We start from the raw sequence: 26,094 nt of genomic DNA, 5'->3' as shown, positions 1-26,094 counted from the left end.
AAAAGTGGTTCTGCATTTTTATTAATATTTACAAAATATTGTAAATCTGTAACATTTGCCCAGCTTGCACATATCAATGGTACAAAACCCCCCAGTTACAACAGTACTGAATTATAAAAGTTTTATTTTAAAATTACTGAAAAGCACACCTTATCCAGTATTTTCTCCATCCAAGTAAATATACATATCAAATTAAAAAATATAAGTATTATATTTTCTTTGTGTTTCAACACATAAGGGATCACAAAAATCATCCATCCTTTTTAGCTCCAGGGTAGAATTCTCATAGTGAGCATTTTAATGCAACTACCAAGTACTGTTACTCTCAAACCAAGTATTCTCTAGAGTGATTAAAAAAAGATTAAGAAATATGGGGAAACAGAAAAACAACTTCTACAGATTGTTAGCCTTAGGAGATGGGGAAACATAATAATGACAATTCATGCAGTTTTGTCACTGCTGAAAGAAAATATTCCTCCTTGAAGATGTTCAAGTTAAGACCTGAACAGAAACGGTAGGTAATTCTGCAAAACATTTAATTACTGCTGCCATGATACTGGGAAAATTATCGCTTTTTAGTTTCTATAAAATACAAATTTTTCTAACACGTTTTTTGTTGTTTTCCAGTCAAGATTCACACACCAGTAGAGAACGATGTCCCTCAACAAACAAATAGAAAGCAGGGTTTAGTACATCACGTTGTTAGCAATGTACCAAGTAGTTGGGTTGTCTTAATTTTTTTTTATTTTTTATTTAATCCAGCATATAGGATAATACTATACAGGAATCCTCACAGAAATGAGGATAAAAATTGAGGTTTCTGCCATGGACAAAAACTTTATAAAAACATTAATACAATTAAAATACAAAATATATATAGTACATGTCATGTTAGTTAGTAGTGGCATTTGAGGTTTCTGGAGACTGAAGAAATTCATAGGGATCGTGAACCATGTCTTGCTGTTCGCCAACACTCAGGTGAGAGGGGCTTCCTGTAGAATATGGGTGGGAAAAAAACAAACAAAACCTTTAAAAGTACAGGAAAAAAAAAAAGGAGAGATACTTGTGTATATAAACGGTGTGATTATTTCACATGTTCCTTTCAGACTTTTAAGACAAAACACATTTAAATGACATTTTAACAGGAGATGTTGAAAAATAAATTACAAGGTTTGCCATTAATTTAGATCCTTTTTGAAAAAGCAGTCATTATTCTATTACTCAGAGTGGAACATTTATACAAAACGTAATTGAGTATCATTCAACCAACATCTCCTACCTTCTCAGAAACGGCACTAAATTGTTAAATGTTATGTTACCCTATCATCCTGTCCTACCATTGAATTTTACAGTTGACAATGGAAGGTTATTGTAGAATCCCACCTGTTACTTGCTGCATACAACTATGCCTAAGTAAAATAAATATTATGTACTCCTTAGTATTTCTAAGAGCATAAAATGCAAGTGCATATAGGGATTTGCCAGTCAGTATCAATTTACTTCACAATTACTTCAATCATGCCTCATCACAAACCAAGTAACCACAATTGGCGTCCTTAATTCCACAGGTCAAAAGTATGTCATCTTAGTTGCCTTTGCCATGCGTATTTAAAAATCAAAACATGATCCTATAGTCAGCACACTATTTTACCAGAGTAGTTTTATGCAAAGATTTAAGTAACTTAAAATGCAAGTTTTAACCAGTTTCAAATACAGAAGTACTGCAACTTCTGTGACACAGGTAACTTTACCAAGATGATGTTGGTCTCTTTCAGATGTATTGGAAAGGGAACTCAAATTGGATGATGGCCGGGATCCCACTCTGTCAGCCTGAGCTTCATGAAGGTCCTGCAGCAGCTTAGTTGTTTCATCCAGATGTAAATGGTTATCATCATGATCCAGCTCCTTCTTCACTTTCCCTAAGAGCCACCAGTTACCAACCAAGAGCCATAATTAGCACATGCAGATTGACTCATGAATTACCAAGTCACTATAAAAAGATTCAAAAATAATTAACACAAGTGTTGCCTATTACACAAACGACCTCAATCTTGCATTTTCCTTTGCACTTCTAAAAGGCAACAGCTGTGGATCTGTTTTTTAGTTTTGAGAAATACACACTGAAATGCATTTGGCAATAAGGGAGGATGAAGGAGAGTGCCATGGGAAACGGCTGAAACTAAACTGACTGCCAGTATTTAAACAGCTGTAAGAACTTAATTTGTCTTCCTCATCTGTTAAACACTAGACATGAAATAATGAATTTAGTTTGCAGCAAAAGAAAGGAGGTCAGTAGAAAGATTACTTAGATACTTAAAATACAGTTAAAACAGAACAAGTCATTGATGGAGGTGAAGAAATTCCCATTACAGAAGGTTTTAAGAATAGTATCTTCTCCAGCTATACCGATTTTGTTGTAAGCCAAATAAAAGTATGAAATTGGAAAGAACTGGAAGTATGTGCCAACATACGCTGTTCTTTCATCAGAATACTTAAAAATTACCTCCCTCAACTTCTAACAGGGAAATAAACTCTTTTCCTTCTCTTTCTTTAATGCAGACCTTGCTAACTTTTCAAGAATTATGATAAGAAATAATACCATAAACTCTAATCTAGAAGTACGGTAATTTAAAGAAAGATGAAGGAAAAATACAAGCAGCTTTCATCAGAGCAAGAAATTAATAGTAAGATTGATATGTCTAAACATTACCTATAAAACAAACACTCATTTTTCACTGAACTGTTACAAAATTAGCGTGTGACAGCATAATCACAGCTTACAATTGCTTTTCAAAGAATACTGCACCTATGGGAAAAATCCACAGAAAACTTTTTCTTTCTTTAAGCTTTCAGTTACCTTGGTTATGTTTTCTAATAGATAGTTTGGCATCTTTCATATTCTGAATTAAGAGTATCTTAAACCATAAGCAGTATTATTACTTTAATGACATTTTTGGAGACATTTATCCAGCTCAGCAGTCTGCAGAAATGGGAACATTACTTCTTGCAGTATTTAAAGAAGGATACCTATCAAAGATACGTATTTGAAACATCACCCTAATACTTTTATACAAATGGCTTATTTGAAGCTAAAGTCTTTCCAACACCTGAAGTTTCTTCTGCTTTTTGTTCTGGGACATTCCAAGTGGTGATAAGATGGAGCTTCACATACTTACCTACCTCCCAAGTTATTTCAAAAGACAGCATATGAAGCAATAACATCTCTGAGCCAAAGCTCCACGCTGGTTCTTAAAATTTATGCTACTATGAACACATAAAAAACAAGCAAATCTACAAAAACTGTGAGGTACAAATACTTTGATTTCTTCAGTAGTACACGAAAAGTTAGCTTAGATAGCACAAAGATGTCTCAATGGAAAAACAGACCAACATTTCATTTATCTTGCACAAGCCCTAGACTTTAACTTATGTCAAATGTAGACTTATTATTACTACTTTTTGAACACATTTTTATTCTTAGAAAATCCAGCTGTTATTTTCCCTAAATGTTACAACTAAACCGTAATTGATGGCTTGCATATTTAATTACTTACCTAATGAACTTAACATAGAAATATCAAGAGATACATCTGAATATGGTTTCATAGAGAGGAAGTCCAAGTCAGAAGTGTTACTGTCTCCAGCAGATTCTCCAACCTATTAAAATACAAGAAACAGAAAGACTAGCAGTACTGACAAGCTGCCATAAAAACTTTTAATGTTTAAGGTAAATACAAGAATCTATACTCTCAGAAGTGTGCACTGCAACACTTGAGACTGGAGCATTTATAACCATCTCGGCTAACATGCAACTCACAGGTAGCTCAAGCATGGTTCCAGGACAGACCAGTCATCTGAATGGCAAGGGATCTGCAGGGTAGTCTAAACATCTTTCATTACATCTCCTCACCTGGGACTGTTGAAACCAACATTAGGAAATCCCCTGGGACACAATTACATGCTCAACTCATCCCTGTCCCATGGCAGAACCCTGGCAGGGGGAAGCATTATCAGTATCCCCCATGATGAACCATTCCCAATTCCCCTTTTCCCTCACCTTCTCAATGCAACATTGGATTTTATTGAAACTTTCAGCATGTGACTAATAAAACCAGTAAGGTGGGCCTCTGTATACATAGTATCAGCTGGAGCTGGTCTCTCAAGTATTTTTTCTATATATTTGGATAATGAAATACAGCCTGAACTACAACAATTTCATTTTTTTCCATACCTGTTGCAATACTGCTATGTAATGGCAAAAAGTAAGAGATCAAAGAAAAAGTTGTTAAGCTTCAAAACACATTCTAACACAATTCCCTGAGGCTGCTTTTCCACGAGAAGGAGTAAGACATGCAGGTAAACACACAACCAGTATCTGAAAATGAAACTTAGCACTATCATGAATCAATTTAACCAGTCAGTCAACTTCTATAGAAACACAAACCTTTCCACAAAGCATAAGGAATATTTATAAAGCTATAAATTTTACTAGCTGCTATAATGTAATCCACATAATTTTTATGTGAATTGCCATGGAATAGAGTACATATCTTCTGTTGTCACAAATAATTTGCAAGATAAAACCTATACCACTTAAAGGAAGATTTGATTAGTAGCTGTGAAAGCATAAGATCTGCATTGCCCCTACTTTCTAACAGGCATTTTCAATGGATGTGGTAAAACTGATAAATATAATTGTTTTTTTCCAATTTTACAGCAGGTTGAGCCTCAAATATTCATCAGCAGATTGAGTAGCTTTCAGATTCCTAAGTGGCCTTTCTGCCTCTGAGATTTAGTTATGCATGCTGAAATAAACAAGAGAATACAGAACAACCAGACAAAGCAAGCCACTAACTAAATAGAGTGTCAGAGAATCCATTAAGCACTGAAAGCTTATTCTATATACTGTGATTTTAATCTTCTACCTCAGAGCATGCACATTTTTGCACTGAAAAATGAGTCTCACTACCTTTTTTTTTTTTTTTTTAAAAAAAACAACCAAAAAACAACAAACCACACATAAACCATTTTACCATGATCTGTTTGGAAGAATCTGGACAGGTATTACGCAACTTATGTTCTTCTTTTATGAGAACTGGCAGAACCTAAAGAAACAAATCATATTTTAGATCTCAGCATTTCATAGCTTATACTTATGTTTCTTAAGAATACTTAGTTTGTATAATTTACTGATTTACCATGATCAGATACTAGGCCCCCACAAAACACTATCATGTTTTGGGATGTTTGCATATACCCTTTACAAAAAACCCCATAAAGACTAGCTCTTCTGTAATGGGTGACCATATACATTCACGTAAACAATTTAGAACTAATCAGGACCGCCTCTTAGAACAGCCTCTTCTTCATACATTCCACTTACCAGTCTTTTCTGTATTATTATATAGAACAGATGCACATTAAATAAAATCAGGAATTTGAATGTTGGAAGCCCAGAGAACATCACTTTCCCTACTTAAAATGCCAAGACACTATCCTGTGAAAAAAAACCCAAAACAAAACAGACTATCACCATAACTTACTTTAACTTCATCCAGTGGTTTTACTGGGATGTTTCGCCTCTGGAAAGAAAGAATACTAACAATTACTTCTATTCAACGTTAAGACCTCTTTCTTGTACAATTTCAAGTATATTTAAACTTCACACACAAAATGACGCTAGAGACAGCTAACTTTTTCACGTATCTGTAATACAGTTAACAGTGTAATGTGTAATTGAAATTTTAGTATTATACATTTTAACTAATCATTAAGTCCCCTTACACTATTCCTTCTGCCCATAAACTTTATATTCAAGTGCAGTATTTCAGTCATTACTTCAGTAACTTCTGATTCCAAAACATTTAGGGTTGTACTGTCAGAGATACTCATTCTTAACCAAATATAGCAGCACAAAATACTCAAGACTAAAACACCATGGCACATCATCACTGAAACGCTTTTAACTGCACAAAATCTGTACATATCTACATGTGTCATAACTGGAGAGCATTTTTAAGTATAAACAGCCATTGACCATTTGAAAGAGTCAGAAATTCTCATATGGAACAATATTCATGAAACAAGGTGGCAAAAAGGGAAAGGCACCTGTTTTGTTTCAAAGCTACGTTCATGTTGTATCCACACATTTCTAGATATAGAATAATATTTAAAATGCTGGTTTTGCACTTTTTAAACTTTTGAATTTTTTAACTAATCCATTACATTTCTTCCTGTTTCATATATAATCTTTTTCCAGTAGGGAGTGGAAAAAAACACCCAGAAAATTCTGAAGGCTCCTCTGTGTTTTTCATTCCATCGTCTCCTTTTCCCCTAATATCATCCACTCTATTCTATTTCTGTCTGCAGAGATTTCATATAATCTCATTTCCACCACATCAGAAAGTCCAAGTACCTTCCATGCTCCCTCTCCGCTTCCCTTTCTTTATTCTTGAATCATTCTGAACATCACCATTTTAAAACAGTAGACAGTTATTTCAAACCAAGAGTGGTTTCCAAAGTGAAGATAACATGAAACAAGATTTTGCAGTTTCTGGTAGTCTATTTTGTCTTGGGAATGCAAACATTCCCAGATGAATTATACACATTTCTGAGAAAAATCTCTTCTCCAGTCTTAGTATGAATCTCCTTTGGAAACAAGACTTTCCTTCAGACATATCACATTAATTTAAAAGTTAGCATTGTTGGGTAATAGATACATATACAGTGGCATTAATCTATTCTCCAACATTACTTCAGTGTTCCAAATAATGAATCCTTCCACAAGGAATATATTTTGCATTTAAATTAAGAAAAAAAATCCTTTAAAAAAAGCATTGCAATGTAAGTCAGAAGCAGATAAGTATGTCATGACATGGAGTGACAGGGCAGCCCAAACACCTTCAGCTGGCTGGTCCCTTCTCCGCTCTGCTACATTGCGCCCCCCTGCCTCTTCCTTTCTGCAGTCACAGAGTAAACCACGTTGGACAACTGATGTAGCTGCAGAAAAGTTACTCCTCTGCTGATTAATTCAGTTTGTAATTTGGTTCACCACATGGTTGCATGAACAGCTAAGCCTGCACTACTTAAACGGACAGTGGAAAATGAAGCATCTCATACAATATTAAAAACCAAACCAGTCCATTCTTGTTTTGGTGAACTTGTGACATTCCTGTGCATCAAGGACACACCTGCTTTAGCTGATAAATAGTTTTGGAATGATCTCCACTAGTGATCTGGTCCAGAAGATCGTCTACTATTTTCTTGCTGTAGTTTCCAGCATCCTTCACAAATTCCTGTAAACTAGCAGGAATGGAGATACAAGCGTTACAGAAAATGTTTACATTCATTAAAAAAAATATTTCAACTTATACGACGGTTTTCCCCAGCTATGCTGCACTACACCTGCATCTTTCTTGTCCTTTTACTCCTTTATGCTTCTTCAGAAAAGTTAAGGCCTTCAAAACACAGGCGTTTTTTCTTCTCTCTTTTTTTTTTTAATTTTTTAAAATGGAAGTAAAAGTATGTGCAAACTTGTTTTTCACAATTACCAGCAAATTTTCACTTGAACTATCATTAGGAGTGGGTTAAGAAACCCAAACATACATAAAAACCTTGTGATTAATTCCTTCCCTCCAAGATTTACTTAAAAAGGAAAATGCCATTTTCCATTAAATTGTTACTTTTAACTGTTTTGAAACTCCTTGATAAATATCAGTTTTGAAGTCATGAAATCTATTACTTGCATATCTAAACTTACTGCTGGGTTCTAAGTAAAATGCTAAATCTTCAGCCATAGTATACTATCTTGTGGTTGAAGACCCTAATGACAAGATCCATAACAGCCTTGCAATAAAATAGGGCAACTTAAAAGTGCAAATGGAAAAAACCAAACCCAAACAACTCCCCAACCCAGGACAAAAGCTAGATTCAAGTTGTATAGCGAGTTATTTTAAAAATAAGTTTTAGAAAAAAAATAGCAGGATTTGGAGGCTCCTAATTGACATTTAGTTCAAATTGCTTTTCATAAAATTGCTATGAAAAGTTAGGCCTCCCAACAAGGAAGCACTTACCTTAAGGCACACTGTATCCCAGTTTCATCACCATATGCTGAGTACAGGAGTTCCATTTCATCTGGTTTCAAATCATGAAATATAGAGTTGTTCTGCATGGAAGGTGCTGTACTAGCACTTGTAAGAAAGGTTACTAGACAAGTAGAAGAAAGATAACAAATGATTAACACAAGTGTAATAGATCACTTGGAGGAAAAAAAGAATTTTCTTTCTGAAGCAGACACAGGAAGTGCAGTGAGTTTTTTTACCTCCAAATGAAATCAAAAGCAGCATCTCAAGGACGCTTCTGACTCTAGAATCAGCACAACTATTTTAACCATATGAACAAACATACTACTGGAAAATACAGAACTAAGTTAACCACCCAACTCCCACAAAAAGGCTCCACCCCACCGCCCCTCCTTTTTGTGTACATCTACTCCTTTTTTGTCTCCTTTTTGCGTACATCTACCTCACTTGTCATTTGCCAGTCAGTTTCTGGACAGCAGATCAGAAATTATTAAAAATGTCAGTAAGACTAGAAAAAACAATCCAGTTTGTGAAATCCTTGTCATATGATACAAAAATGCAAATGATCAAAAGGGGCTTTTTTCCTCAACTTTAAGTGCAGTTGCTCAGGAAAAATTATTTCCTCCAGAGAAAATTACGTACCATTATTAGAAAGCTTCTAGTGTGGCTACAACACTAAGGCAAAATATTAATCCATAAATTCCTAATTAAGTTATGCTTAGTAAGTAAAAAGGTGCATTTAATTAAAATGGCATTCTGCTGTGGAAGGAATAATTATACATTATAGAAATCTCCAAATGAAAGTTAATTTGGTTACAAGCATAATCTGAAATTATTTTATATCAAGAAATTGCCCGACATTCAATTAATACAAAGTTAAAACATGTTCTTTAGCATTTACCTTTATTTCTTCGTTCATCTTTAAAGCCCAATGTAGTGAAGCCAGGTAATAATTTGCTCGACAGTGAACTCAGATCCACCGGGTGAGTCTCTTCCTCTAATAATTTTGAGAAAAGTATTTAATTTTTAATTATTGTTTTTTAATGTTTAAAGGGTATGGTAAATATTTAGATTTTGCTATTTTAAAAAGCTGTGGTTACCATAAAAGCTGAATGCCTTTCAATCTGTACATTAAAGATAGGTAGTGTAATTCCGGTCCTCCATCTAAATTTCAGATACATGCTCTAAACATGCTTCCATCTCCTATTCACAAGATCTATGGCTTACTTGGTTATTTCACTTCTAAAGTATACAGCAGCATTTGTAATTCTTTTATTAGCTGATTCACAAACATTCAAGATCCAGATATTACAAAGTGATAAAAGCAATTTCTTATGTTGACACCACGTATAGAACCTGGTTAAGACAAATACCATTATGGCTACAGCAATATTTCTTTCTTCTAAAATTCTGAGAACTGTTCAATTAAAATGGCTGAAATAATTTGGAATATGCTTTTAAATTCAAAAAAATCCCAACATATAGGAAACTTCCAGTTATATTAAAATACCTCTGGCTGTTAAGAAATTTGGTGGTAATTATGCTCAACTACTGAACAACAGAAAGCAAGTTTATCCCTAGAGCCTTACCAGGATAAAAAAATATTAACTACAATAAAAATTCAGATTATACTATAGCTGTTAATTCAGTGTAACTAGTCTGGAGCACAGAAATGTCAGGAAGCAGTACAGTACTTTACAGCACACACAGTGAAGCTTGCTCTGCTCCCATTACCATCACTGTGTAAAGTGGCATGACATGACTTCAGAGGTATTAAATCACATTCATTTCATTATTTTTTTCAGAAATAGCTAAGGGCATGATGGCAGCTAAAATGCTCGATTTCATTCCAGAAAAATTTACTACCAAATGAAAAGGAATATAGATAGTATTAGTTACAGGTTTGTATCAAAAAATCAACAGAAATGTGATGAGTCACAAGGGTTCATGCATTTATCAATGCAATAAGAAGCAAACCGTGAATGAATTCCAATCCCAAAAGGTGCAGAGAAGGAAATGCTAAATCAACATGACATACAACAGCATAAAGACTATGACATTTCATTCATTACAAACTTTCAAAACTTCTGCATTTTGAGCTTGAAACTAAAACAAGTGGAAAGCATAAGACAATATAATGTATAGGAGTAACACAAAAACGCACAGAAAAGATCAAGGAATTAAAGAAAAACAATTAAGCAAAATCTCACTGATTTGAAACTGAAATTTAGCCAATTTAAATTGAAAAATGAAAAAAGGTAAGATATGATTATGAATCTGCATGTGTGCATTGCACATTTACATAGATTACAGCACTTTGATTCACTTCATTTTTTTCTATTAGCTCTTAACACTACAAGGTACATGGAGCAGAAGCCTTTCTTCCAACTGGAGCAATATACAAGTGATTATAAATAGCTACTATTTTACCATCTTACTGTCAGTATCAGTAGAAAAGAGCATCTGAAGAGTGAAAATTTGAAAGGCAAAGAGAAACATCTTATCCTGGATTTGTATCAGAGATACTAAATATAGCTGTTGGGGAAAATGGTTTGGGGAATTATTTTTTTTTTTTAAACTCATCTATGCTACACAGGATCTGTATGTACAGTTAAGACTTCAAAATCTGCTAGAATATTCAACATTAGAAAAGTTTGCTTGAAAGATTGTGGCATTTACCTTCTGCTTCTGGATCAGATGAATTTACTACACTAAATAATAAAGTTCCATCTCCATTTTTTTTCAGATAACCAATCTGCAAATAGAATGACAAAGATACAGAAGCAATCATTCAAAACAGTCCAAACTCAAAGGAGGAGTCGCTTGCTTACACAATGAACTATAATAAGCATTTTTAGCTGTATTCAGATTCTGCACTGGTATTTCCTTTTAATACAGGGAATCTTGGGTCACCACTATTTATTACCACCTAACAAATGCTTCAGAACAAAAGAGTTAGGAGTAAAAGATCATGTCATATATAAAACTCCTTATTCATTTTCCTAAATCAGATCTAAAGTCTGAATCTAAGACAAAAACAATACCATTGTAATTAGTATGAAGTCAGGCTTTCAGACGGCCAAACCTAGAACGTACTTTCTTTCGAGAAGCAAAACTGTAACTCCTATTCACAATCTACCTCACTGTTCATTTCCAAATCTAGAGTGAACGGCTTGTTCTCATATCTCATCCACAACTTTCTCTAATTAGAAGTACTTCTATGAACACCTTCGAGTTCTTTAAGAAGTAGTTTGACAGACCTATCAGAGTACACACACAAATGCTAAAAAGACAGCCAGAGATACGAAAGACAATAGAACTGGGGTCTTTAAAGATAGAGCCAGTACTGATGCAACAAACAAAGCTGTCATCAGAAACTGACCACAGATGAATCGTGCAAAAAACAGACTGTAAATTCTTAGTAAAGACGGGAAATGAAAACTTACGCTTTTCCTAAAGAAATACTAGTAAATACTTCCAAGTAAATGGAATGATAAATCTCTCCCCTATTTTGTTTTCTTTTCCCTCCTTAAAAAGTTTAAAACTCTCTCCATACACAAGGCCAAACCTAATGTTGGCCTCTAATAAAACCAGAGGTGACAAATGCTGGAAAAAGAATGAGCAGGAACAATATATTCAAGTGATGGCAAAAGTTAACAATGGCTGAACTCTAAGAATGTGTCAGTGTTACCTAGATTCAGTGGCATCTGCAGTGGGTTGTCTAGCTGACTAACAGTCCAGACAATGAATAGCTGCACACCTGGAACAACTCTTTCTTGAACAACTGCAAAACTGACTGCATCAGCACAAAAGGCCTTTTCAGTAAAGCTAGCAATCAGCATGACTGGTAATGCTTTAAAGGGTTTTTAAAAAGCCACTCATACTTGTTTTTTCAATTGCAGTGGTCACTGGGGTATGTGACGATGAGAAATGAAGACAAAGGTAGTAATCAGACTTCACACAATGCAAGGGAAACAGAGTAAATGTATCTCAGCACAGGCCTGTAGCATTCACTCCAACCTTAGCGTGAAGTAATGAAGGAATCATTGAAATTATCACGTAGCTAAGCAATGAAGAAATTATCACATAGTTAAGAAAAATACAGCACATAAACAGATTGTGCTGAGAAAAGTGCACCAACAGCATCACTGAGCTCTTCCTTCTAACAGCACAAAAACTAAACACATGGAACAATATGAGAGTAACAGCCAAGATTATCAAATCTGTGGTTAGCACTGTCCAAAATTCCAACGTGGCCAAACTACTGCTATCTTCTCCTAGTCACTGAAGGATGTCTGCATTTTGTACCCACACAAGAATGCGCTGCAGGTGACAGCTACTACTTGCAGGTACAAAACTACAAGGTTCCAGAATTCTCCTTGAAAATAGTAATTTAACACTTAATTTCCTAAATACCTGAGGCTGGGGTGGGGGGGGTTGGGGAATCCTAATAACCCTTCAACCTATGCCAAAGTTTACTTTTTCTGAGGCTGCAACAGTAGGAAGAGCATAATGCTATTTTGATCACTTTCAATGCCAAAGGCTGCAATTAAGGAAAACACATCCAAGACTGAGCAACATTTCACTGTATTCTGCAAGTGAATTTCTAGAGATGTTCAACACACAATACAACTTCAGACCCATTTAGGACAACCTACAGTGGGCTTCAGGGGCTAAATGACAGGCAATAGTCATACTGGTATTCCACATAGCACGCATGCTAGCCTTCACAGCCTCAGAAAATGTAATACTAAAGCCTGTTTACTAAGATGAAACAAAGCATTCAATACTCAGACAAAAAATGGAATTGTGAACTTTGTTGTGCAGAAGACCTTGCTGTTGGGTAGATAACGATTGATCCTATCCCGAGCTTCATCTGCTGCATGTTCCACTAGTGCCAGGACATGTTCTTCAGCAGTGCTATCTGTCAGGCTGCACGCATTTCCCTCAGGTTCAAATATGCAACTAAGAAAGAGAAGAGGAGTAGCTGTAGAAATTAAAAGCTAAAACAAAACAAAGGGATGAATTCTGGGTTTGCTAAAGAGAACAATTAGTCCCACTCCTCTCCCAGTGTCAGTCTACTTCAGCATTTAAGTGGAATTATAATCATATGAAACTGAAGTTTTGCAGCAGATGCTGAGAACTACCAAACTACTTAACATCAAAAATTTGTTTCTGTACCTTGATGTAAATAAAGGAAGTATTACAAAACAGAGACTGGGAGTAAAATTGCATTAATACAAGGTGAATGCTGTATTTGTCCTTAGTCTCCCACATGCAAAAATATGCTGTTTTCACAAATTCCAAATAGAAGGATGAAGAAAAGAAATTACATGATGAGGGAATGGAGACTCTGTAACTCTGATGTAAGAAAAAAGCTAACAGGCTGCATTTATGAGGACTAAGTCATTTAGTTGCCTGTAGAAGTAGGACACTGCTCCCAGTCTAACCAGGAGTCCTTTAATTCCTATGTTTGTTAATATTGGCAATTAGTATTCCTAATTAGTATCAATCACACAATTGTTTCTCATTGAAATTACAGAATTTAACATGTATCTTTCAGTAGATCCCTTTTCATTAAAGCATCAAAACAATAAAAACATAACAAATAAGCATACCTATGATGGAACAGGACATATATCTTAGCAATTACATAAATTCAGAGAAAGGTAGTATTGTAAGGGGAGGTCTGAAGATATCATAAAATATGGCAGCCTTCATTATATTATGTATTTAAAATAAACTTTGCACATCAAAATCTTTCAGGGAATCATATGGACATTAGACACTAGGGCCAAACACCTTAGGTACTGGGTAGAGCATCTCCTCACACCAAATCCATTTCTCTGTCCTGGGTTATCTTCTTCCATTTGCTTAGCTAAGAATTTCTCTCTGTATAGAGATTCAGATCCGATACACAAGAAAGTTTTGCTATTAAAGACAATAAAAAGATCACAGGATCATACTCTTATGAGACAAACGTGTTATACGATTTTTGTTTCATTGAAACTTCAAGAAAGGGTGTACACAGCAGGAAACTCCTCAGCAACTGGCACTTTCTATCACACTCTACAGAATACTTAACGGACAAGAATTTTTAAAGAATATTCAGAAGGTTGCAACATCCTGGACAAAATTTTCAAAAATTAGCTATTAGGATGTCCAAGTGATTAAGTCACTTTTTAAACTACAGTATAGAGGGATTCTCCCCCCAAAGCTCTTACTGTACATCAAAAAGAATAGTATCTATCCTACTGATGCCAAAATGCAAGTCTTTAAAAGGTCAGGTTAATTAGAAAAAAAAAACCAAACAAATTCCAACCACTGAAGTTACATAAACATTGAGAAGAACAGGAAAGTAAATTTATACCACAACTGATTGCAAGGAAACTAGTATCAGGATAAAATTAAAGGTCCGTTACTTTCAGCTCTCTGAATTGTATGTTAAGGTAGATATTAAAGACGGAGCAGTACTATATTGCTTGGCAGTCTCAATTTCTTCCCCTGTTAGCTATCTGTACTTGTCACTTCTTACATGGTCACCTTCAAAGTACAAAGTTACTTCTGTAATGCAGCTTACGTAACAATTAATCAAAACAGAGAAAAACTATTACTCTGGGCACCATACAAACCAAATAATCATATTATTAAAAAAAAATCCAATCAAACAAAACCCACACCACCTCGCCCGCAAGCAAGTCTTTTTTACAGAAAGGTACTTTCAGTTAATTCCTGTACACAATCCATTAAACAAAGAACAAATTACACTTTGCTAATTCTCCATGATACAGCAACAGATGTTCCTGTATGCTCACATTAGTATACTTCCAGCCAAAAAAAATAATCATGCAGTTTAAAATTATTTTTCAAGATGGATACTGCAGTCTCCTATTTCCACAAAACAACTACATTAAAATACAACTTCTTCTGTCAGACATTAAGCAGGATTACAAAAATGCCTGAAGTGTAACAAAACACACATGTGGCTGATTATAACCCTAAAGTTCTAATCTCTCATTTCAACTTCATGCTTTCTCATTTTTGTTAAAATAACAAGTTACATTTTACTTTTTTACTTCGGGTGTTTAAAAAAGAAGCCTGCAGAACATATCTACATGATCAGATCATTTAAGACATTTTACTTTCATAAGAATCCAGTCGATGTAATGCGCTACAATTTAAATTCAACATCTATCCTAGGATATCTATATACACTGAATAACAGATTTTGCTTGTAAATTACAGTTTCTGCTAAAATCTCCTCATAAAATAGAAAATAAATCCCTTTAATTTGACTAAAATTAGATTTTAGCTAGAAAAACATGATTTTGTGACATGGGGGTGCCTATTACCTGGAAGATAGCTTGGCACTAGCAAAGTATTTTACCAAGAAGCTTAATAAGATTCCATTAGGAAGATGTTATCATCTGCTCCACAAAAATCTCCTGTACCTCTATATCCTGTCAGATAAGACTAAAATGAAATACAATAATTTACTGACCTGGGCCCACTTTGCCCTCCCAGAAAGATCCCATTAGATTTTGATACAGTCAATCAATTTGAATGTGGTCATTCTTTGAACTGTTTGTTTCAAGTTGGGAATCACTGGGTTATTAACTAGTTCTTTAAATAATAAATAACCTACAACACAATAAAATTGCCCATTTATCCTATGGGCCACTAGGAGACAGGCTGAAAGGAGGTCTTTTGCTCAATTTTTTGCCGCTGTCTAGTATTACAAAAGCTGCAACAAACCAGTAAGCATGCCCATTAAAACCTTTACCTAATAACTTCTTTATTTTGCTTTTTTGATTTCTTGGTAGTCTCTGCTTGTACAGGAACAACTTCAGGGACAGGTTCCTCAACTGCTGTGTCTTCATCACCCAAAAGAGCTGCCTGCTGAGAAAAATCCATGTCCTGCATAAACGACATGCTGCGCTTCAAAGCTAACAGCCGTTCCTAGAATCAGAAAGGACAGAGCGGCAGGGACTTAACCTTTCCCTCATAGCCAAGATGCTATGATAATGGGATGGGATGGGAATGGCCATGGCCTTATTTTGTTCTTAATGCCTCGTTTCCAATGGCGATGCAACATGATTTGGTCATGGTAGCATGGCATCAGAATTTCTGCAGCCCAACTATCAAGAGAGAAACAAACAAACAAAACTGCATATGCAAAGACAACTGCCTGTTTTACACAAAACTTACCATAAACGCAACACATGCGCGCGCACACACACACACACTCGCACACACAGAGAGCAGCTCAGCAGAATAACTTCATTTTACGGGTTGACAACTGTATGAGTAAAAAGTGTTTAGGCGCACATCTGTGAAACCCCTGAAACCTCCCTTAAACCCACCACCTTCAGAAAAGAAAAGTTTTCTTCTTTATGCAAAATAAAACTTAAGTTAGACCTTGTTTTCAAAGTTGCAGCCAGAAGCAATGTTTTACAGTTGGGTTTTATATGTGTGGATCTTAATTGCTTCCACTGAGGCCACAGGAAGAAGCTCCTACAGACTTCAGTGGTGCAAATAAAGTTGAGAAAAATGAGCATGGTTATAACAAGAATGCCATCGAGCTCTTACATATAGCGGCACTAACAGGCACTGCTGTAATTAATTACAGATAGATAAAACCCCCCTATCATTGTTATTAATTATGTTCCTTTTCAAGTATGACAAAAAAAACACCCCAAAGAGTTGGTACTTTTTCTTAAATAGGTCTCTTACTTTGCTCATCATCTTAAAGCCTGTGTGCAGTATCTTCTTGGCTAGCTTGTAGTAAACAGTATCTGGTCTGTTGTAAGTCATTGCATTATCACACATCAGTTTAAAATCTGCCTGTAAAATACAAAACAAAAGAGCTGTTAAAATTCTGAACTCCTATTAAATGACTGGAAGATATTACTCCATCATGGCAGCTCTGTGAAGAACACAATAGTATTTTAGCAGAAGGCTCATGGAGTAAATGGCAAGCCAAAAGGTAATACAGAATTGCAAATGTTTGAGTCCTTTTTGCTTCTTCAAGGTGCTCAGTTTTGTCTGGCATGGGCTTTTTACTTAAAAAAAAAAAGAAGTTTTCCATGAATGCCAAGTGTAACATTTCCTCCTTATGCAAACGGATCAAAGAGAAGAAATGGAGAAATGAATAGAAAGACTGAGGCACAAGGTAAGTACTTTTAAGAATTTTTCCCACCTTCGAAATCAGAACAGACTCGAGAAATACAACATCAGAAAGATGCAGTGTGTCTTAGATATAATTCTAGTAGTTTGACCACTTCTTTTGTCACTTGCACTAAACCAAAAACAAACAAAAGAAAACTTCAGAGCACAAGAAACAGCCTTCTAGATGCTCATCACATGCAACACCAGGACAGCCAAGTCTGATCATCTGTCATATATAATTTAAAGTAATTTTTACTGTTGCAAGTTCCAAAAGAAAGGTGCAACACACTCCACTGAAAACAGAACTGAAAACATTTCTTGCAGATTGCAAAAGATTTTTCTAGGGTGCCTTTTTTCTAGTCATATGCTACCGATCTGTAGAGTAAAGCACAGAAAGCATTACTAGAAGCTCTGTGAAACACTGAACTAAAAAGACATTCCTATATGCCTCTGAAAATTTCTCAAGTTAGCAAATCAATAATGAAGAATCATGCAGTAGTATTTCCAAGTACTTCACAAATTAGATCCTAACAAATTACATTGGCGCATGATTAAAGAATACATTTTTCCCGCTTAGTAACTTTTCAATATTTAAACAATGGTTGTTCAAACAATTAGGCTGCATTTATTCTATAGACACAAATGCAAATGTTTTTTGTCCATGGGTCCATGATATTTGATGATGACTTGATTATGTGCAAAAGTGTATGCAAACAGAATGGCATGCTTTTTGGCAAGTTAACCCATTGAGTTTACAGACCAGTGAATAGACTTGCCAAGACAAAAGATTTTTGGACGTTACTATTGTGGTTGGACATAGAAATCTTTCTAAAGAGCTTCTCTGGCACCCAACGTTTATGAAAAATAGCCTTGCTCTACTGCAATCCTGATCAGAGTCTGTAAAAACAAAATAGTGTTTTATTTCCTGTTTCCATACAGGGATGTCACAGCAGCACTACCCTAATCATTTAGCAATTGACATCAAGCCCATACTAAGCAAGTAAGTGAGCTACAATTGGCAGCCCATGACTCTCTATGGCATCTAAGCCATAAACCTTTGCTTAATGAGACCATCACAAAACCAGAAATTGAGACGGTGACGTAGAAAAGCAAACTATCAAGAACCTGATAAAGAAGCCCATGAGCTTTACATCTAGTGATGGCCTTTGAAGTGCTGCAGAAAGGGATGGAGAAGTGTCTTTTGCTTGTCCAGCTTTGAAGTAGACCCTTTTTTCAGCAGCAAACCTGATGAGTTTTCTGCAGCAATTTCCCCTCTTCAAAATGCAGCAAATGGGTCCTGCAGATTCTACTCGGATTATTTATTGGCTTGTGACTAGTCTCAAGTTAGTTAGAATAGGTGTACCAGAAATGAAAGATAACCCTTTGAGCAGGTCTTGTTTTAGAGGTTAAAAACCTGTAAATGTAATTTCTGTATTACACAGAACTACAAAGGCATGAGCACAATTATCTACACTTGTATCTAGAAAGGGAGTTCAACCTCTTTGACACTGTAAGATGGGCAGACTTCTAGCAACCATTTATTGCTCCTCAGAGTATCAGCAGAAACAAACTCCTTCAGAAAAGAACTGAATGTCAGTGTAAACAATACTAAGATTTTCATTTTTTTAGGTTGCCAGCCCACCAGTTTCAATGTTGTAACCTTGCCAGTAACTAACCAGAGCCACAGAGCTCCCACTCATACTTCCTTTTGAAGTTGCTCAATAAGACAACCCAGCAAGCCAACAGAATTCAGAGACTTGAAGGCATTGCTGATGACAATATTATGAATCCCTCTTTACTATTTCCTGTATATCTCTGTACTTTTTTTGAAAAAGAAAGCATACATATAAAAAAAAGAATAATCTTGGGCAAAGCACCTACAGGAAATATAAGCCATTCTTTGCTCAGCTTTGCTAGACCTTTCAAAAGAATAGAAGCAAGCAAATGCTCGCTATCAAGTCTATTCTTGTATCTACACTAGAAAACAGTAATCCTGAAGGCAGCTAACAGAATGTCACGAATCAGTTCAAGAAAACTCCTTTCCTTCAGGAGCTGGTGATACCATGAAAAGATTTCTTACTGCACTGTCTGTAAAACCGCAATGCATCCAATAAACTATTAGAGCAATAGCAATACAGCAATAGTTAAGGCAAGCTGCCAATAAACTTGCCAAGTACATTTCTGTCAAAAGATCATTCCAAACAAAGTTATCTGGAAAACGGAATAATTAAAGATAGAAAATATGTAGTTGCTATTGAATCATACACAAAATATGTCAGTATCTGCACAGTTTTCTGGCAGACACGTCAAAATTGCTTTTTAATCAATCTAACCAGGTCTACATTACAAAAGAGAAAAAAAAAAAAGAAAAAAGAGCTCCAGGTTCTTCAACTGCCTAACTCTTTGTGATAGTCTTACTCCTGTCCATGTCCAGCAGCATGAATTCCATAGAACTTTAAAGCATGTTCTTGGTTTCCTCCATAAATGTAGCAGAGTCTGACAAATACAGAGCTGCCACAGAGAAAAACAAAGCAAGAAACCCATGCTAATACACAGAATATACAAAAGTGCTCAGTTCTGAAAAAATACTCATTAAAATAATTACATAAGAAAGGCTTCTACAGTTAAAAAGAATCTTCAGTTTCTTACTAAAGAGCTCTGAAATTAACTAAATCTCTATCAATTCACCTTGAATTCAGTGACTGATTTGTATTCATTCGCTGCAATTTTTTCCTTCATCGTACCAAAATCCATGGGGTGCTTTATTATCATGGAATATCCAGGAGCGATGGCATCCGTGACTGGAAAAGCAAAAAACCCATGAGGATCTTTCCTAAAAATAAAAACAATAAATTTAGATTTATATCAGCAAACAAAGTTATCATTGTTTTGATACCACATTAATGGTATGAATACTACTACTTAAAAAAACACTAAAAGCACTCTCATAAAACAGAAGCATATTTGAAAAATCTCCTGATACAGGAAAGAATTTTGGTTACACATGTGGACTTTTTGGAAGAAATTCTGCTGTTTCCTGAATTACTTCATTTTTTCTTCTATGTTTTATCTGTCTCTATCTACACTTCAAACTGAGTCTTTTGGCTTCACTGTGTAGTAACTTCTCCAATTCCTCTTGTTTGTGAGGTCCTCTAAAAATAACTACAGTGTTTAGTATTTTTTAATTAGTTCCAAATTCAGTTTATTGCTATGTAATAGAAAAGGATATTAAAAAAAACCCCAACAACATGAGATACAGGGTTAACATCTTAGAGAAAACAGCAAAGTAAAAAGCCTCTCCAAATTAACAGGATTATCAAGTAAGCAGGTATAAACTTGCTTTGGTATTTGACAGATGATGCACAATAAAACAAAATTTCTTGAGAACCGTTCAATCTTTTAAACTATTAAAATTCATAATTGTTTCTTAACTCCTAAACTAAGTAATTAATATTTAATAAATCTATAATGGCAATGTATCCTCTACCCAAAGCACTTTCCTGACAAAAGCTAGAGTTGCATAGTTGGTAATAATTTTCCTCAACTAATCTTTAAAAACTACCAGGTCTGACATGTTTGCAAAGGTTACCAAAAATATTACAGCCAGTCTTCAGTAACTATTTTCAAAGAGAAAATCAGGATAAGGAGTTGTAAAGTAACACATATAAATATGCATTAGACACTGCTGACACAGCTGTACATACAATATGCTCAATACCTTTGAAGCTGGCGAAGGAAGTGTTCTAGCAATTGCTGGATTGGTGTGCTCTCATTTTCAGCTGCAGTTTGAGATGGAAACACAGATAAGTGCAATGAGACAGAATATAGGTATATTTATGGATTTAGAAAAATAAACACCAGACAGAAAATCTGTAGAACTTATACTGACCTGAAAGTCAAGATTTCAAAGCAGAAGCACACCAGCTTTCTAAGCATACGCTATTTCTTCTTTACTACTTACTGAGTTTTAATCACATTAAAAATTAGTAGACACTGAATCAGATTTAATGCTAAAAAGTCTAGTAGTTGTAAGAGAATTCATTAATGTGAAATAATGTGAAAGTAAGGTGTTACATATTTATACAGAAGGGAAATTTGGTTGCTCAAATACTGCAGCTGGGAAATCCACATTCTTACATGTTACCTGTGCAATTTTAATAGTTTTTTTACCGTAACACCCACACAATTAGCTTCTCTGAATCTTTTCAGTCAGAGTGACAAATACATGCAGATTTTCTGGCAACAGAGATACTGATTAGAATTTCACTTCCTGTACAGATTAAACAATAAACATTACACATGAATTACTTCAGAGACACTGGCTTAATGTGAAGTTTGAAAAACTAAAGAAGCATGCTGAAATCTAGAACTCCAACTCTTCATCTTGATAATGGAGAGACAATTTCCTTCTTAACCAAAAGAAGTAACAAACGCTTTCAAAGGACATTTTCCAAGCAGACGAAAATAGAAGTCTTGCCACTTACAGACATCAGATTTTAGCTTGCCAGTTTTTCAAGGCTCCAGACTACCCAGAGACAGAAAGCTTTGACAAGAAATTTTCAGTTACCCCTATCAGGTCACCTTGACAGTTGGACACCATTTCTCATTTTAATGTGCAGTCATAAACAGAAAATTCCTCAATAAGTTACTCGACCAGTCAACAGGCAGTGTTCCAAAACAAACATCACAATGTTCCTAAAGATCCAACTTTTTGCTACTAAGTTCCATTTCCAGGCATACGCGTACCAAGACCATGATGCATATGAAAATTCTTGTAAGTAAAAGTTCCCATTGATTCCACTGAATGTTGAGTTTTAACTAACAAGCAATGGCTATACAGGTAGAGAAAACATGGCAAAATCTGAAGGGATTAAGCACGCAGAAGTTACCACACATAACTGGTAAGTGTTTTGGCTGGTGAAGAGAATTAAAGAAGATTGCTAAATGAAAACTGGGGGGACTATGGTCTTCAGAGACGCCCTATCAGAACTTACTTTTGATGAAACTAGAGATACTAAAATTAAAACGCCACATAAATTACAAAAAAAAAATGACTGTAACAACAGCTAAGCAGTCTCCACAGGATTTTTTCCTTAGTTTCAGATATTCTGACCATCATTCTGTAAATGCTGAGGAAATGCTATGGAGAAGGGATTAGGGAAACACTACACTCAATAATACTTTTATTCTGCCAAGTAACAGGAGCTGGAGGCAGATGTCCTTGGCAAGTTCAGTCACATGAAAACAAATCTATTAAAACCCAGAAGCACCAATAGGAATATTGACTTTTTAGATAGCAGAGAGTGCTGAATGTTGGAAAAAACAGTCTCCAGATTTGAGTAAATCTGCATGGAAAATTTACATTTTGGTACCTTTGACATAAGCATTGTTGTGCGTGCTTTTAAAAACACCCAAGATGATTTAATTTTTCACACTGCTCACCTGGCTGAGTTCTGCATGCTCTGACAGGACGATCTGGAGGAGGTTCAACCTCCACTTTTTTCCCCGGATCAAAGTCATCAGTTTCTCCTTCAGTGTCACACTGTTCTTTCTCCCTTTTCCTCTTTTTCTCTTCCTAGTACAGTAGGAGATGACAGATTTTAGAAGAACGTACTTGGAATGTGCAACCCCACATACCAAAAGATAAGAGACAGTAGTATTTGTTTGGAATACTCATTCTACATCTGAGCCATGATACGGTTTAAACAATATTGCATACATTTTCACTGTCACTTTCTCAGTTTTCTTCTCCAATTAAAACTAATACTGTTGACCTTTTGGCTTTTTTTTGTATACTATCATTCTACCATTAGTCACTGTACTTTTACTGAAAAGAATGTTAAACTCTGAAGCTATTTATATATAAAAATGCATGATAATAAACTGCACCGGACAGTAAAGTAAGTTGATCTACTATTCAGTAAAGATCAGTCTGTAGCTCTGCTTTGATCAATGTTTTTGTTGTTTGGTGCATTAAACAGGAATCAGTAAAGTACATGATAATTTAGGAAGCCTACAAAAGAATCGTAAGAAATGCTCTGTAACAGTGGTAGCAATTAATTATCTCTTCCTGAGCTTCAAAGCAAAGGCATGCCTGAGTCATACCTATAATCTTACAGTCATTATTCATGTTTGCACAAAAAAGCATACTTTCATTAACCTTGTTTAGACTACAGTTTTGTTACTTATCTGTTAGCTTCTTTTCCATGCACTAATAACGAAGTTCTTAGGGGGAAAAAAATCCAAATATACACACACACAATTTAGCAAAGGTAAAACAAATTATTTGATACTGCAAGATGTTGTATTAAAGACAGCTGTTTTGCTACATTTCAAGTCCTAGCCATAATCTTAACTGAAACAGTTGAAAATGTTAGTGCAGAATTTTCTTTGTACAATCTGCCCTGTATTCAAGAGTTTCTTAATGATCCTACAAGATATATCACTTTCAAGCAAACAAACCTACCAAATAAATCAATTCAAAATGACAGCTGTTGGCCATATGCGTATACATAGTAGTACTGAAAAACTGTCATTATGAGAGCAGTAAAACTACATGACAGAAGAGAATTAAATTAGCAGAGGTCAAAAAAGTCGTTAGTACACAAAAGGAATACTATTAAAATGAAATTGTACAGGTAGCTGTACGTCAATGCCTAATTGTTGATTTCAGTCTAACTCCTGAAGGTTCAACACAGACAACTAAGAAGGTGACCACATCATTTGCTACTAATGAAGTCACAAAGCCTAGCATGCAGGTTATTCCAAACAAGAGCCAACAAGACTAGTACGACAGTACTCAACAGATCAGATTTCAGAAAGCTGTTCTGAGCAAACATACCAATTTCAAACTCTAAAATAACCTGACATATCTCAGGAACAGAAACGTAACTTAGATTTATTTGAAAAGCTGAAAATACACCTCTCAAAATGTAGCAAAACATGTTTCTGACCTGGCTGAAATACAAAACATCCAACTTAAAACCTGAAGCATTCATACCTACAGACAAAGCAAATTGTTTTTCTTATCCATCAGTTACAAGAAACAAGCTTTTACTTTGTTCAAAAAATCATGACAGGCATATCTCTTTTAAATGGAAGAAATACACCAACACACCGCAGGGGTTTTCTACATTTTGTGAAGTGCTGTCTCCAAAAAATAAGCTTCTTGCAACAGTGGTTCAAAACAACAAAAAAGTGGTTCTGGTACTCTGCGCCAGATTTTAGATCTGAGAACTGGTATGTCTGAATTCTAAAAAAAAAAAAATCAGAGCTTACCTTTCTCTTTCTTCTTTCCTCATCATCTAAATGCTTTTCTTTTTCCTTCTCAGATTTTTTTTTCTTTTTTTTCTTTTTTTCTTTATGTCGTTCTCGCTCATGATCCGATCTGTCATCATAGTAACTAGAATCATGCCCTGACCCAGAAAGTTCAGTCACTTCACTTCCTCCGACTTTAAGCACCAGCTTTAAAGGTTTTTCCAAAGGCTTATCCACATAATCTAAATTATAAAAGCAAAACATTTCATAAATGCACATGAAGATGATACAGCAATTACCAATGCTTCTTCCAAAAATATTGTTTACAAGAATTTGTTGCAGGTTGAAAATATACACGATATATTTGGAGAGAAAAATAATGCCTAAGACTAGCAAATCTAAGTTAAGAAACAGTTGTTCAGCACATGTTACGTCATGATTTTCCACAAACTTATAATATGTAAGGAACCAACTGCTCGGCTTTCCCTGAAAACATTGCAAGATCCTTGTCAGACTAAGGTGAAACCAAGTATTGTTACCAAATTTTGTAATCAATACTATATAAGCATATGGTTTTGTTTAACAACCTACATGTGTTCTTGAAGAAACAGAACGCACACATTATTTTGACTCAGAATGTCCCACGCAAACAAGGCGATTGTGAAATACAATTACATCCTGGAAAGTTAGCAACACAGACAAGATCTGTCCAATATTTGTTGGCCAGGTAGTGAGATATGTGTTCCCATGCGAAACAGCATCGCAATACTAAAAATTCACCCCCTCACACCAGGTACTCGGGCCCACAAGCGACCGACCCTCCCACAAGGAGCGTGCACAGCTAACCCGTAAGCTGCGGAACCGTTACGGACCTTTCCACCCAATCCGTGCTGCAAGTTAATTAACAGCCACATAACCGTGCACGAATCTGATGGTGGCAAATCCCAAGGTGTGCCAGCTCACCCAGCGCCCCGCCCCGCAGGCAGGAGCCCGCCCTCCCGGCTCCCGCACGCCGGGGAACGGCCTCGCCCTCTGCTGGGCCGCGACCGGCACCCAGCGCCCGCGCACCGCGGAGACGCTCGGGCTGCGGCCGCGCTGCCCTCGCCCCAGCGCTCGCTCCGCGTCACCCGGCCCCGCCAGCCGCCTCCCCCCAGCCCCGCCGCTCAGGAGCCCGCGGGGCGCCACCTGCCCTCGCCCCCGCTCCGCGCAGCTCCCCGAGCGACACCGGGCGGCGCCTGCGCCCGGCCCCGCGGCGCTCGCTGCCCCTGCAGCCCCCGCACGCAGGCGAGGGCCCGTCCCTCCAGGCGCCGCGGCCCAGCCCGCGAAGGGGCGCCGGGTCCTGCCGACAGCCGTGGGAGGGGAGGGGGTAGAGGCGCCCGCCGGTGCAAAGCCAGGCCCCCCCCCGGTTCTTACCGCTGTAGGCGGTGGCGGAGGCCGAGCGCCATTCCGCCTTCTCCGCTTTGTGTTTCTTGTGCTTCTTCCCCATGGCAGAGCCGGCCCCAGTCGCGGCCGCCCCTCGGCTCCCCCGGAAGCGCCCGGGGCGGAGCAAGCCCTTCCGGCCGCCGCGGAGGAAGGTCCGGGGCAGGGG

The 26,094-nt window shown here is 36.5% G+C and overlaps 1 protein-coding gene across 8 annotated transcripts; it reads right to left on the bottom strand.

The window, feature by feature from the left end:
• On the bottom strand, positions 1 to 26,083 carry BRD9 (bromodomain containing 9). 8 transcript variants are annotated; one of them, XM_037382361.1, is made up of 18 exons: positions 25,920 to 26,083; positions 24,528 to 24,748; positions 22,692 to 22,824; positions 20,968 to 21,028; positions 19,938 to 20,082; positions 16,815 to 16,925; positions 15,865 to 16,040; positions 13,884 to 14,012; positions 12,914 to 13,046; positions 10,761 to 10,836; positions 8,983 to 9,078; positions 8,073 to 8,205; positions 7,191 to 7,302; positions 5,544 to 5,582; positions 5,034 to 5,105; positions 3,555 to 3,657; positions 1,752 to 1,919; positions 1 to 992 (listed from the first exon to the last, which is right to left on the bottom strand). In XM_037382361.1, exons 1-18 carry the CDS (start codon positions 25,990 to 25,992, stop codon positions 892 to 894), a joined length of 2,082 nt encoding a protein of 693 aa, XP_037238258.1. In that variant the 5' UTR covers positions 25,993 to 26,083; the 3' UTR covers positions 1 to 891. The 8 variants fall into 8 exon arrangements, with proteins under 8 accessions (XP_037238258.1, XP_037238259.1, XP_037238261.1 ...); XM_037382362.1 differs by having other exon boundaries at positions 870 to 992; positions 13,884 to 13,973; XM_037382364.1 differs by having other exon boundaries at positions 870 to 992; positions 15,865 to 15,980.
• Positions 26,084 to 26,094: the final 11 nt, after the last annotated feature.

This window comes from Falco rusticolus, chromosome 3 (genome assembly GCF_015220075.1).
Source record: "Falco rusticolus isolate bFalRus1 chromosome 3, bFalRus1.pri, whole genome shotgun sequence".
Taxonomy (NCBI): domain Eukaryota; kingdom Metazoa; phylum Chordata; class Aves; order Falconiformes; family Falconidae; genus Falco; species Falco rusticolus.
This window is presented reverse-complemented; position numbering and strand designations above follow the sequence as displayed.